Source organism: Tupaia chinensis, unplaced genomic scaffold (genome assembly GCF_000334495.1).
Source record: "Tupaia chinensis unplaced genomic scaffold, TupChi_1.0 Scaffold138060_1, whole genome shotgun sequence".
Classification (NCBI taxonomy): Eukaryota; Metazoa; Chordata; class Mammalia; order Scandentia; family Tupaiidae; genus Tupaia; species Tupaia belangeri.
The window spans coordinates 1,928,519-1,942,989 of NW_006197961.1; the positions used below are offsets into that span (position 1 = coordinate 1,928,519).

Sequence of the window (14,471 nt, forward strand, 5' to 3'; positions counted from 1 at the left end):
GGGCGGGTGGCCAGCAGGCGGGCCACGAAGAGCAGGAAGGTGGCGGCCGAACGGCGGCGCCGCAGACGGCCCGCGGCCTGCGCCAGCAGGGCCAGCGCCAGGACGTTGGACACGGCGCCCAGCGTCATGGAGAAGATGGGCAGCGCGGGCGACCCTCCCGGACCGCCCGACGGCGGCGCGGCCGACGCGTTCAGGACCCCAGGCGCGGTGCACGTGGTCGCCTCGCCGGCCAGGCTCAGGTTGAAGGGCCCACAAAGGCTCATGTCGGGTGCCGGAGGGTCTGGATAGAGGAGAGGAGGGCAAGGTGAGGTTGGTGGGGACACAGGGCCAATCCTGGGGCTGGGACCAGCTGGAGGTCCCTTCTCTGATCACTAGGGCCACCATGCAAGCGCATCGTGGCCTCCTTCCGGCCCTTGGCTCAAAGCCACCCTGGCTGCTGGGTTTCTGAGCCCCTTTGACCCCCTGCCTCACGACGTCTCTTGCTTTGGGGTTGTACTCTGCCCATCAAAGCTCCCAGCCTTCAAGGGGCTCTGACTTGCCCCTGGGGCCCTCAGATCTGCCTCGGGCCCCCACCACCCCTTTCCACCCCATGAGTTCCTGGTCCCCAGTCCCATCCCATACACCCTGGCCTTTCTTTCTTCTTTCTTTTTTTCCTTCTTTCTTTTTTTCCTTCCTTCGTTCCTTCTTTCTTTCTTTCTTTCTTTCTTTCTTTCTTTCTTTCTTCCTTTCTTTCTTCCTTCCTTCCTTTCTTTCTTTCTTTCTTTCTTTCTTTCTTTCTTTCTTTCTTTCTCTCTCTCTCTCTCTCTCTCTCTTTCTTTCTTTCTTTCTCTCTTTTTCTTTTTTTTCCTCCCCCCTCTCTCTCTTTCTTCCTTCCTTCCTTTCTCTTTCTTTGCCCTTTTTTTTGAGTTTTTTTGGTATAGGGTGTATAACCTTGCCAGAGACAGAGACACACACACAAAAAACCAGAGAGCGAGAAATCACCCCCCCAGAGGGGATGGTCACACCACAATCCCTTCTCCATTTTCCTTTCTGGTTTTGGGCACTCATGCACACGCATCTGGTGTGTGTTTTAAGCCACAGGGTCCAGGACTCGAACCGCCGTTGACTACATGGGAGTTCAGCGCCATAACCATTATGCCACCTGTTGGTCCCCACCCTGGTCCATGTCTGAACCCAGGACCCCCTGGACCCGCTGCCCCATCTCCAGTCTTCCCTGAGACCCCGTCACTCCACTCACGCTCCAGGCCCTCAGCCCCTCCTCTGCCACCGTGGACGCGTGTGTACCTGTGGCAGCCTCCCCAGCGCCCCTCTGGCCCTGTGATCCCATTTCTGCCCTGTGGTCATGTTTGTGCCCTCATGGCTGCATTTCGGTCCCACTGCCCCATCTCTGTCCACCTGGGCCCCTCCCTGTACCCATGGCCACATCTCTGTCCCCCGAGGGCCCGTCTCTGTCCCTACAGTCATATCTCTGACCCCACTGGCTCTGTCTCCATCATGCATGGTCCCGTCTCTGTCCCCAAGCCCCTCTGTCCCCATGGTCCAATCTCGGTCTATGGCCACATCTCTGCTTCTCATGGCCCCATCTTGTCCCCATGCCCCATCTCCGTCCCCACAGCCACATCTCGGGCTCCCGTGGCCCCATAGCCTTGTTTCTGTCCCCACAGCCCCTTCTCTGTCCCATGGCTGCCTCTCACACAGGCTCCACCCCAACCACCTGTGCCTCACCCTGGATCCCCACTCAGCGTCTCTACCCCAGAAGCCTCCAGGTAGACCCAGGACCACCCATTCCCGGCTCCCCTGGCTGGGGAAGGCTGAAAAGGGCTGGACTGTCCACTGGGCCATTTGGGAAGGGAGGATGGACCGACAGCGGGACCCCAAGGACCCACAGACAAGGGCTGAGAACCCAGAAACACGGGATGGATAGCCCTAGGGAGCCGGCCCCATCCTCCTCCGCCCCCACCAGAGACCCCCGTGCGCTGCGCGCTGTGCGCTCCTTACCCGGCGCCGCCTGGGTTGCCGGTTCCCCATCGCCCACCGGTGGCCCAGCCCCTGCCCGCCGCGCCCCGGCTCTCCGGCAGGCCGCTCCTCCCTCCCTCTTCCTCGGGCGGCTCCTCGGCTCCTCCCGCCGCCCAGGCCGGCCTCCTAGGGCCGCTCCACCCCCGCGCACCCGCTGGGGGCCTGCGGGGGCAGAGACCCCCCTCTGCCCTCCTGGCAAAGGGCGGGGGCTGGTCTGGACAGTAGCTACCCTTTGGAGGGGAGCGCTAGCTGGGCGTTGGCTTGGCCCCCTGGGGGACCCCCTCCTCCCAGAGGGCCGGGAGCAGCCTCCATCCCCCCCCAGGTTTGGGCCTCTTGCCTGCCTCATTAATAAAGCGGATAAAATCTAAACACTGGAGAATGTAAGCGCTGCCCCGGGGCGGGCTGGGGTGGGGGCAGGGGGCGCTGCTAACCCCCACAGGGGCTTTGGGATTGGGGGGCTAACCCTGTGTGTGGGGGATAATGGGGGGCTGCAATGCCCCCTGCCCTGCAGAGCCTTTCTGGATACCCGGTCAGGGTGGGGAGTGGTGGGCAGTGCCTTGGGGGGGACCAGCTTGGGTCAGGCCCAGCCTGGCCCTTGGGGATCCACCCACTGTTTACACAGGGGCTTAAGCCCGGGCCAGGGCCAAGGGGAGGGAGGAGGCTGATGGGTGCAGGGGAGCTAGGAAGCCTGGTGACTGGGAGACTGTTTCCCCAGCATTTAGAATCTAGATCTTTTTTTTCTTTTCTTTTTTAAGATTTTTGCTATAGGGCATGTGCACTTGCCAGAGAGACAGAAAGCAAGAAATCACCCCCTAGAGGGGATGGCCACGCTCCAATCCCTTCTCCTCCGTCCTCTGCTAGGGATTTTGGGCATGCATGCACACGTCTGGTGTGAGTTTGAAGCCGCCGGGCCTGGGACTTGAACCATGGTCAACTATGGGAGTCTAGTGCCGTTTTTGTTACTCCATCTATTGGTCCCTAGATCCTGCTTTACGGTGGGTTGAGCCACATCTGGGACTCACCTTCAGAGCCACAGAGACACCCTGAACCCTGGACAGCTGCCCCAAGACCTAGTGTGACACACAATCATGTCCCTTAACGGCCCGAGACCTGACCACTACTGCACCCTGTCCCCACTTTCAGCAACAACCAGGTCATTGTCATCACACCCCTGGTCTTGTGGGGGACGGTCTCACGCCAGCACCAGACACGCACCTGTAGTTAACACCAGCTCCTTCCCTCAACACCCCAAATTGCAGTCCCCCAAGAAAGTCCCCTGGAATGCCCCCGTCACATCCCTTAGTGCTAAAAAAAGTCTCACCTAGAACCTGGCACAAACACGATACTTACCTGGAAAGACCCCCCCAGTTAGCACTCCAAATCACACAGACACCCACTAACAGCCCCAGACAGGACCCTGGGCACTCTCTGTGTCCCCAAGACATAAAAACTGAGACTCCTCCCCAAATCCCCCAAGACCTAGCCAGTCACCCTTGCTCCAGGAACAGCGACATCCTGAAATAAACATGCCCACCACCCCGGGCATCCCAAGACGAAGCTAGTCACCCTGGGGACCACAGGGGGCATGGCCACGCCGCAATCTCTTCTCCTCCATTCTCCTCTTGGGATTTTGGGCATGCATGCACACACGTGACCACACACAGCCATGTTCTGAGACAGAAACACCTCTGGACACCCCAGGATTAAATCAGTCACCCCTATCCACTCCAAGAAATAGCAAGACCCTTAGGGCCGGCAGGTGGCATGGTGGTGAAGATGCTGGATCTCACGTGGCCAACGGCAGTTCTAGTTCTGGAGCTGACAGCTTGCTTTCTCACTGCCCCCCCAACGTGACTGAATGTGCCCTGTAGCAAATTAAAATAATAATAATATAATTAAAAACATTTTTAGTATAGGGCATATGTGCTCGCTGGAGAGACAGAACATGAAAAATCACCTCCTAGAGGGATGGCCATACCATAATCCCTTCTCCATTCCCCTCTTGGGATCTTGCATGCACACAGGCCCAGCGTGAGTTTGAAGCTGCTGGGTCTGGGACTCGAACCACGGTCAGCCACGTGGGAGTCCAGTGCCTGAACTACTGCGCCACCTGCTGGCCCTATAAATAATTCTTAAAAAAAGAAAGAAAAAAACTAGTAACATCCTGACATACATAGCCACACCCCCAGACACCCCAAGACGTGGCATACTCCACACAGACACCCCCATTACACACGGCACCTGGGACACAGCTGTGTATTCCTCCCCCACGGCTGAGGCAGGTCACGCTCCCCCCCAACGTGGTGACAGCCATCCACACCACAGTTCACCCTCAGAGCGAACAACACGGGTGCCCAGCGAGGCCGGAGTCACCAGAGGCTAGCTCCTCACCCCACTCCACCCCACCCTGTAAACCCAGCCACACTCTGCTCCGTGGGTCCTTCCCAGCCCCTGGAGTCCTCCAGTCTGTTGGAAATGGGGCCCGGGCTGGGCTCAGCCTTCCCCACAGCTCACCCCCAAACATTCCTGTGGGGACCTCTGGCCTGACTCCCCTCACTTCGGTCTCCTCCATTCCCTCCAGGTCTGGCCAGGGTCCCGCCTCCCCCGCCCTTTTCGCTGATCCCCTCAATCTTTGAGGATGAAGTGGGTTGTCAAAACAAGCCCGCTGGGTTTACGTCCTGTGCGAAGCATGGCTCACCCTGACGCTTGTGGTCTCTGCATGACGGGCCCTGGCTAGGTGGGGACTGCACCAACAGGACCTCAGCCCCGGGGTGAGCTCCACCCATCAGCACTGTGCTGGGCCAGCCTCCCATGTGTCTCCCCCTCGTCCCGTTTTGCTATAGGGCGCGAGCATGCACGAGAGAGACAAAGTGAGAAATCACCCCCTGGGGGGTGGCCACACCGCAATCCCTTCTCTTCCATTCTCCTCTGGGGGATTTTGGGCACACATGCCCAGCATGATTTTCAAGTCACTGGGTCTGGGCCTCGAACCCCAGATGGCCATGTGGGAGTCCAGTGCCTTAAACACCATGCCACCTGCTGGTCTCAACTTTTTTTTTTTTAATTTTTGCTATAGGGAGCGTGTACTTGCTGGGAGACAGAGATAAGAGAGAGAGAGAGAGAGAGAGAGAGAGAGAGAGAGAGAGATCACCCCCAGGGAGAATGGATATACCATAATCCCTTCTCTGTTTTCAGGATTTTAGGTACACATGTACATGGTGTGTTTTCCAAGCCACCGGGTCTGGGACTTGAACTGCTCAGCGGGCCATGTGGGATCCAGCCACCTTAACCATCAGGCCACCTGGCTGGCCCTGAGTTCCCATTTTTCATCTTCCAAGCCAAACTTTGTCATCTACTGTGAGACATCAACCTCGTGACTCCTGTTTACGTGGGAGGTGGTGCTGGCGAGGGGGCAGGATTTGAACCCTTGGTGGGCCAGAGAGTTTCAGCCTTGCCTGGAAGCCTGGTGGCCCGCAGCCAGGGGAACAGTGGGAAGGGGTGGGCGGCCTGGGGCCAGCTCCTAATTCAATTTGGAGCCCGGGGAAGATGGATTTCAGCTGCTACATTCTTTCCCAGCTCCGGCCTACCCCCCTCTCCCCCACCAAAGCCACGCGGGTCCAACGGCGGATAGATTCTTTATGTTCCAGACAGCAAATTCAGATACAAAAGCCCACCACCCCGTCTCTCCCTCCGCTCTGGCCCTGGGCTGGGCCATGAGGGAGAGACTGGGGTGGGGAGGGCTTTGGGGGTTCACAGCAGACTTTCAAATGTGGAAGTAACAGACTCCCCGTGGTGGGTGGGCGAGGGGGCTCCTCTCGGGAGGAGGGTGGCGGAGAAGGAAGGTATCATTGCATTTGCCGGGGGGAAGGGGAGACAACCCCCCCCCGCCCCGTTCTGCAAACCCTGCGTCAGGAAACTACAGAGGTCATGACCCCCCAAAAAACCCCAGGCCCCAGGGAGACAGAGGGACCGGTTTGGCAGCTGATGGTGGAAAGTGTTGGGGGCGGGAGTGGCCGCAGGGTTTGGGTTTGGCCGGTCCCTCCCTGTGCCTGACCCTGCTGAGGTAGGTGGGGAGCAGGGGACCCCAGCCAGGCTGGGAAGGGCATGGTACCGACTACAGCGGGCCGGGGGCTGGGCTCCACCTCCCTCCTCTCCGGCTGCCGAGCAAGGCCGAAGCTGGACACTCAGGTCCAAGTTGCTCTGTCCCCTCTGGGGACCCGTGCCAGGCCGGGCCACGGCCATCTTGCAGTCCAGTGGGAGTCCTAGTAGCGGCCGACCTTGGCGTCCCCGATGGCGCCCCAGACGTCAAAGACGAACTCATCCGGGAAAGCGAAGTCACCCAGCCGTTCATCCAGGGCCTCGGCCAGCTCGTCTGGGTTCTTCTTGTCCTTCCCTAGCTCCACCATGGTGGCCGCTGGACAGGGAGGCGCGGATGGCATGAGGGGCAGGACCGAGGGGTGCCCCAACCCAGACCCCAGTGTCCCCCACTCACCTAGCTCTGTGTCCCTGATGCCCATGTAACTCTCCAGCAGGTCGTCCACCTTCTCGATGGCCTTCTCCTCGAAGGCCGAGGGCTGGGAGGGCGGGGGGGCGGGGACAGTGACATCATCAGAATATGACCACAACCATAATTGCACTTTTTTTTTTTTTTTTTTGAGGGACAGAGTGAGAGAGGAAAAGTGAGAAAGCAAGCCACCAGGTCTGGGACTTGAACCACGGTTGGCCATGTGGGAGTCCAATGCCTTAACCAACATGCCACCTGCTAGCCCCAGCGTTGTACTTTTTTATGTTTTCCTATGTAAAAATGCATCATGACTTTTCCAACACCCCAATATATGTATTTTAATTTGCTATGGCGGTGGGCCAGCAGGTGGCGTGGTGGTTGAGGTGCTAGAGTCCCACATGGCCGACTGAGGTTCGAGTCCCGGACCTGGTGGCTTGCTTTCTCACTTTTCCTTTCTGTCTCTCTCTTTGGAGAGCACACGTGCCCTATTGCAAATTAAATAATAATTAATTTAATAAATCATTTAAAAGAAAAACAATTCCCTATAGGGACTATGTGTTCACCAAGGGGGAAGAGAGAGAGAAAGTGAGAAATCACCCCAGAGGGCAGATGGAGACATCATAGTCCCTTCTCCTCCATTCTCCTCTGGGCATCTTGGGCATGCATGTACACATGCCTCATGTGTTTTTCAAGCCCCTGGGTCTGGGACTCGAACCAAGCCCACGCCCAGGTGGGATCCAGCCACCTAAACCAAAATGCCACCACTGGCTGGCCTTTAAATATATTTTTATCCATGGAGAACCCTCAGGACAACCCTGAGAAAGTGCTATTTGGTATTATCCTCCTTTTACAGGCTGGTAAACTGAGGCCCCAAGTCCGAGGAAGATTCCAGAGCAGGAAGTGGCAGAAGCGGCTTTGAATCCAGCCAGCATGCCCAGAGCCCCTGGGCTAACAGGGAGCCCTGCTGCGTGGGAAGGTGCAGGGCAGGGGCGCTGGGGTCTGTCCGGACCACTCACCAAATCCTCCACGGTAGCAGGGCCCCGGGATCGGAGCCGCAAGGTCCCTCGGCCGGTGCCCAGCTGGGAGCCAGCGCCAGGTCGGCCACTGGCTGATCTCTGGCTAATCATATCTGCGGGAAGCAGGGAGGGGGCCAGAGAGAGGAGGGACTCAACTTCTAAGGCATCCTGGCTTTATGACAACCCCCCAACCTTCTCCCCTCCCTCAAGCTTCTGCAGGGGCCAAGGTGACCCCAGAGGGGCAGGCATGGATGTGGGAAGGGCAGCTAAGAGCCAAAAATGGAAAAAACTGGATTGGTGGCTTCTGCTCCCAGAGCCTGAGTGACAGGAAGGGGCTGGGGGTCTGGGTTTTCCCTGCCAGGGCGAGGAGGAGGCCAATAGCTGCAGGGCCACAGAGCAGCCCCACCTGCCCCGGGAAATGTCTGAGAGTCTCCCACCCCCACCATAGGGGCCTCAGGCCCATTCCTGAGAGTTAGTGAAGCCAGATGGAAAAGTGGGGGGGGCCGGTGCAAAGCAGCCAGGCCTGGCTTCTTGAGGCTGGTGGGATTGGCCAGGGTTGGGGGCGCTTGGCTGGGCTAATGGCTCCTGGAAGCTGGGTGTGGGGGCGACTTCCTCCTCGTGCTCGCCCTTCTCCCAGGCTGGGCCTGGAGCCAGCACCCCCTCCCGGGCAGGGCGGAGCTGTCCCCCTAACTGCGGCCGCCCGGCCTTGCGCGCCACCTGCTGGTGGTTCCCGGCACTGCAGCCTCGAGTCCCTTAGCCCAGACCCGCCAGCCGCTCACCGAAGGCCTTGCGGGGCTCCGTGAGCTTCAGCGTGAAGGTGCGGCCTCGGGGCAGCTCCTTGAGCAGCCGGGCCACCTCGTAGTGCCGGCAGCCCAGCAGGCTCTGGCCGTTGATGGCCTCGATCATGTCGCCCACGTTGACGACCTGGATGTGGTCGATCACGCTGCCTTCCTTGATGCGCTGCGGGGAGCGGCAGAGGGCAGTGGGGTCCAGCGGCCCCGCCCTCGCCCTCGCCCCCAGGACTGCAGGGCGCCCGCCCACCCGCCCAGGCACCTTGATGAAGGCATAGCCGGCCCCATTGTCCGTGATGGTGAGCCCCAGCGCGTCCTCCGACTTGAACACCTCCACCTCCTTGCGCTGCCCCTTGATGTGGGCGAAAATGAAGTCCTCCAGCCCGATCTGGCCCCCCAGGAGCTTGTCCATGTCCACTTTGTGGGTGTTGAGGGTGCAGAACATCACCTGTGGGAGGCGGTGGGGTGGGTGTGGGCTGGTGGGCAGAGGTGGTGCCCTCAATTTCCACCTCCCTCCCGTGCCCTTTGCCACCTGACATCAGGGGGAACAGAGGTCTCTAACCCAGTGCCCAACCACCCTCTCCCACCAGCACGCCAGCCCTGCTAGGGCTCGGGCTCTGGTCCTCATGAAAGTCCACTGCAGCAGAGCCCAGCACACAGTAGGTGCTCGTGCTTGGGGAGGGCCAGACTCGTACCTAGCTTATGCGGGCCTCTGCATTTACTTCCTGCTCAATCCCACCTTTGCCCTTTTCACCCCCGCCTCCCTTTGGTCCCACAGTCCTTAGGGTCAGGCCTCCCAGTGCATCGTGGAGAAGGGATCTTGCTCCGAGTCTGCAGGTGTGCAGGCTTTCCAATATCGTGGGAACTCAGCCTCCTGTCCTGGCCATGAGCTCCCACAATCCACCGGGGCAGAGGCTTCCCAGTGCATGATGGGAACTCAGCCTCCTGTCCTGGCCACTGGGTCCCACAATCCACTGGGGCACAGGCCCCGTAGAGCCTGATGGGAACTCAGCCTTCTGTCCTGGTCATCGGCTCCCACAACCCACTGGAGTATAGGGTTCCCAGTGCATGATGGGAACTCAGCCTCCTGTCCTGGCCATCAGCTCCCACAACCCACTGCAGTACAGGCTTCCCAGTGCATGATGGGAACTCAGCCTCCTGTCCTGGCCATCAGCTCCCACAACCCACTGCAGTACAGGCTTCCCAGTGCATGATGGGAACTCAGCCTCCTGTCCTGGCCATCAGCTCCCACAACCCACTGCAGTACAGGCTTCCCAGTGCATGATGGGAACTCAGCCTCCTGTCCTGGCCATCAGCTCCCACAACCCACTGCAGTACAGGCTTCCCAGTGCATGATGGGAACTCAGCCTCCTGTCCTGGCCATCAGCTCCCACAACCCACTGCAGTACAGGCTTCCCAGTGCATGATGGGAACTCAGCCTCCTGTCCTGGCCATCAGCTCCCACAACCCACTGCAGTACAGGCTTCCCAGTGCATGATGGGAACTCAGCCTCCTGTCCTGGCCATCAGCTCCCACAACCCACTGCAGTACAGGCTTCCCAGTGCATGATGGGAACTCAGCCTCCTGTCCTGGCCATCAGCTCCCACAACCCACTGCAGTACAGGCTTCCCAGTGCATGATGGGAACTCAGCCTCCTGTCCTGGCCATCAGCTCCCACAACCCACTGCAGTACAGGCTTCCCAGTGCATGATGGGAACTCAGCCTCCTGTCCTGGCCATCAGCTCCCACAACCCACTGCAGTACAGGCTTCCCAGTGCATGATGGGAACTCAGCCTCCTGTCCTGGCCATCAGCTCCCACAACCCACTGCAGTACAGGCTTCCCAGTGCATGATGGGAACTCAGCCTCCTGTCCTGGCCATCAGCTCCCACAACCCACTGCAGTACAGGCTTCCCAGTGCATGATGGGAACTCAGCCTCCTGTCCTGGCCATCAGCTCCCACAACCCACTGCAGTACAGGCTTCCCAGTGCATGATGGGAACTCAGCCTCCTGTCCTGGCCATCAGCTCCCACAACCCACTGCAGTACAGGCTTCCCAGTGCATGATGGGAACTCAGCCTCCTGTCCTGGCCATCAGCTCCCACAACCCACTGCAGTACAGGCTTCCCAGTGCATGATGGGAACTCAGCCTCCTGTCCTGGCCATCAGCTCCCACAACCCACTGCAGTACAGGCTTCCCAGTGCATGATGGGAACTCAGCCTCCTGTCCTGGCCATCAGCTCCCACAACCCACTGCAGTACAGGCTTCCCAGTGCATGATGGGAACTCAGCCTCCTGTCCTGGCCATCAGCTCCCACAACCCACTGCAGTACAGGCTTCCCAGTGCATGATGGGAACTCAGCCTCCTGTCCTGGCCATCAGCTCCCACAACCCACTGCAGTACAGGCTTCCCAGTGCATGATGGGAACTCAGCCTCCTGTCCTGGCCATCAGCTCCCACAACCCACTGCAGTACAGGCTTCCCAGTGCATGATGGGAACTCAGCCTCCTGTCCTGGCCATCAGCTCCCACAACCCACTGCAGTACAGGCTTCCCAGTGCATGATGGGAACTCAGCCTCCTGTCCTGGCCATCAGCTCCCACAACCCACTGCAGTACAGGCTTCCCAGTGCATGATGGGAACTCAGCCTCCTGTCCTGGCCATCAGCTCCCACAACCCACTGCAGTACAGGCTTCCCAGTGCATGATGGGAACTCAGCCTCCTGTCCTGGCCATCAGCTCCCACAACCCACTGCAGTACAGGCTTCCCAGTGCATGATGGGAACTCAGCCTCCTGTCCTGGCCATCAGCTCCCACAACCCACTGCAGTACAGGCTTCCCAGTGCATGATGGGAACTCAGCCTCCTGTCCTGGCCATCAGCTCCCACAACCCACTGCAGTACAGGCTTCCCAGTGCATGATGGGAACTCAGCCTCCTGTCCTGGCCATCAGCTCCCACAACCCACTGCAGTACAGGCTTCCCAGTGCATGATGGGAACTCAGCCTCCTGTCCTGGCCATCAGCTCCCACAACCCACTGCAGTACAGGCTTCCCAGTGCATGATGGGAACTCAGCCTCCTGTCCTGGCCATCAGCTCCCACAACCCACTGCAGTACAGGCTTCCCAGTGCATGATGGGAACTCAGCCTCCTGTCCTGGCCATCAGCTCCCACAACCCACTGCAGTACAGGCTTCCCAGTGCATGATGGGAACTCAGCCTCCTGTCCTGGCCATCAGCTCCCACAACCCACTGCAGTACAGGCTTCCCAGTGCATGATGGGAACTCAGCCTCCTGTCCTGGCCATCAGCTCCCACAACCCACTGCAGTACAGGCTTCCCAGTGCATGATGGGAACTCAGCCTCCTGTCCTGGCCATCAGCTCCCACAACCCACTGCAGTACAGGCTTCCCAGTGCATGATGGGAACTCAGCCTCCTGTCCTGGCCATCAGCTCCCACAACCCACTGCAGTACAGGCTTCCCAGTGCATGATGGGAACTCAGCCTCCTGTCCTGGCCACTGGCTTCCACAATCCACTGGGGCACAGGCCCCATAGAGCCTGATGGGAACTCAGACTCCTGTCCTGGTCATCGGCTCCCACAACCCACTGGAGTATAGGGTTCCCAGTGCATGATGGGAACTCAGCCTCCTGTCCTGGCCACTGGCTTCCACAATCCACTGGGGCACAGGCCCCATAGAGCCTGATGGGAACTCAGACTCCTGTCCTGGTCATCGGCTCCCACAACCCACTGGAGTATAGGGTTCCCAGTGCATGATGGGAACTCAGCCTCCTGTTCTGGCCACTGGCTCCCACAATCCATTGAGGTGCAAACCTCCCCCATGGGAACTTAAGTCTTCTCTCCTGGCAATCAGCTCCCCAAATCCACAAGGGTAGAGGCCTCCCAGTGCCTGATGGGAACTCAGCATGCAGTCCTTGCTATCAGCTCCCACAATCCCCTGGGGTGTAAGCCTATCTCAGCGCATCATGGGAAGATCGTCTCCAGCCCTGGCCACCATCTCCCACAATTCACCGGGGCCGGGTCTCCCAATGCCTGATGGGAAAGCAGCACCCAGCCAGGCCATCGGCCCTAGAACCCAGGGGTGCAGCCTCAGCACCTGCAGCTTCGGCATCTGAGCTCCAGCTGAGGATGTGACCCCGGCCTCTGGCCCGTGATCGGGGACCCCAGACCCAGCTCCCCAGGGGGTACCTCCGCAGGTGGCAGCCGGAAGGCCTCGGCGATCTTGCCGTACAGCTCCTTGACGTTGGTGAAGCCCTCGATGCGGCCAGTGGGGCTGCCGTGGGCCAGCTGGGTGTGGAACACGAGGCGGGGCCGCAGGGCCGGGGGAGGGGGCGGCAAGCCCATTTGGGGCCCCCCTGCCCCACCTCCGCCCAGGGGCCCCGACTCCCCCACGCCCAGCCCCCCACGGCCTGGCTCGGCTTCTTCATTTTCCACCAGAGGTGGCGCCTTTTTCCGCCGCCCCAGTCCCAGCGGCATGAGCAGCAAGAAGGGGTACTCCCAGGAGATCTGCAGGGCAGGAAGGGGGAGTTCAGGGCCCCGGCGGGGGTGTCTTAGGTGCCTCTCCACCACCAGCATCAAACAGGCCCAATGAGGGATTGAGGGGAGCCCGGTTACAATCCCACTCGTGTATACGAGGAATAACTGCAGCTAGTTTCTTTTTCTTTTTATATTTTTCTTTTTTTTTTTTGAGAGGTTTTTGCTAAAGGGCACATGCGCTCGCCAGACAGACAGAGACAGACAGACAGACAGACAGACAGAAAGCGAGAAATCACTCCAGGGAGGGATGGCTATGTTGCATCCCTCCTCTAATTTGCTCTCGGAATTTGGGGCATGCACACACATGCACCTGGGATGATTCTGAAACTGCCAGGTCCAGGACTCAAACTGCAGTCAGTCACGTAGGAGTCCAGATCCTTACCCACCATGCCGCTAGTTGGCCATCTTTTTTTTAAAAAAACTAATTGCCCGAGACCAGCAGATGGCATAATGGTTATATTGCTAGACTCCCGAGTAGTCCACTACAGTTCGAGTTCTGGACCTGGCGGCTTAAAACTCATGCCAGGGGTGTGTACGTGCATGACCAAAATCCAGGAGGAGACGGGAGAAGGGATGGCACCGTGGTCATTGCCCCTAGGGGGTGATTATTCGCCTTCTGTCTGTCTCTGTCTTTCCGGTGAGAGTGCACGCCCCCTATAGCAAAAATCTCTTAAAAGAAAACAAAAAGCTAATTGCTATAGGGCATGCAGGCTCATGAGAGAGAGAGAGAGAGGGAGAGAGAGAGAGACAGAGAGAAGGAAATGACCCTGCAAATGTGGTCATGTTGGAATCCCTTTTCCATTTTTTTTCTCTTTTTTTGGAGAAGTTTTTTCCTTATTGGGCGCGTGCGCTCGCCAGAAAGACAGAGAGAGACAGAGAGACAGAAAGCGAGAAATCACCCCCCCTGAGGGGCCACACCGCAATCCCTTCTCCTCCATTCTCCTCTCAGGATTTTGGGCATGCACGCACACGCGCCTAGTGTAAGTTTAAGCCACCGGGTCTGGGACTCGAACCGCGGTCGACTACATGGGAGTCCGGCCACATAGCCATTACACCAACTGCTGCTTCCCTCCTTTTCCATTTCTCTATTCTCTTGGGATTTGGGGTATGGACATACACATGCCCTGCATGTTTGTTTGTTTGTTTGTTTAAAGAATTATTTTATTTAACTTTATTTATTTATTTAACAGTGACCAGACAGGGACAGAGAAAGAGAAAGTGAGAAATCGCCCCCCAGGGGGGATGGCCACGCCGCAATCCCTTCTCCTCCATTCTCCTCTCGGGATCTTGGGCACGCACACCCACGTGTCCGGCGTGAGTTTTAAGCCACCGGGTCTGGGACGCGAACTGTGGTCTACTACATGGGAGTCCAGTGACATAGCCATCACGCTAACTGCTGGTCCCAAGGTTTGCTTTCTCATAGTCTGTCTCGCTCGCTCGTTCCCTCTCTGTCTCTGGTGAGCACACATGCCCTGGAGCAAATTTTTAAAAAGAATAATGATAAATAAAATTAAATTAATAATTCTTTTATTAAAAAAATGACAAAATCGGGACCAGCAGTTGGCGTTATGGCTGGTGTGCTGGAGCCCCCACG

The 14,471-nt window shown here is 58.4% G+C and overlaps 2 protein-coding genes across 2 annotated transcripts in view; both read right to left on the reverse strand.

Annotated features, from left to right (window-relative positions):
- PTGER1 (prostaglandin E receptor 1) overlaps window positions 1-639 on the reverse strand; it is a 2,483-nt gene extending 1,844 nt beyond the window's left edge. The window contains exon 1 of the mRNA XM_014592621.2: window positions 5-639. Within this exon, the coding sequence (XP_014448107.1) occupies window positions 5-263 (259 nt within the window). The 5' untranslated portion in view covers window positions 264-639. The remainder of the gene's footprint in view (window positions 1-4) is intronic.
- Window positions 640-5,638: 4,999 nt separating this feature from the next.
- GIPC1 (GIPC PDZ domain containing family member 1) overlaps window positions 5,639-14,471 on the reverse strand; it is a 13,804-nt gene continuing 4,971 nt past the window's right edge. Inside the window, exons 3-8 of the mRNA XM_006161017.3 lie at window positions 12,530-12,847; window positions 8,590-8,775; window positions 8,316-8,496; window positions 7,537-7,649; window positions 6,509-6,590; window positions 5,639-6,430 (exon numbers count right to left, since the gene is read on the reverse strand). Of these exons, the coding sequence (XP_006161079.1) occupies window positions 6,279-6,430; window positions 6,509-6,590; window positions 7,537-7,649; window positions 8,316-8,496; window positions 8,590-8,775; window positions 12,530-12,817 (1,002 nt within the window). The 5' untranslated portion in view covers window positions 12,818-12,847 and the 3' untranslated portion in view covers window positions 5,639-6,278. The remainder of the gene's footprint in view (window positions 6,431-6,508; window positions 6,591-7,536; window positions 7,650-8,315; window positions 8,497-8,589; window positions 8,776-12,529; window positions 12,848-14,471) is intronic.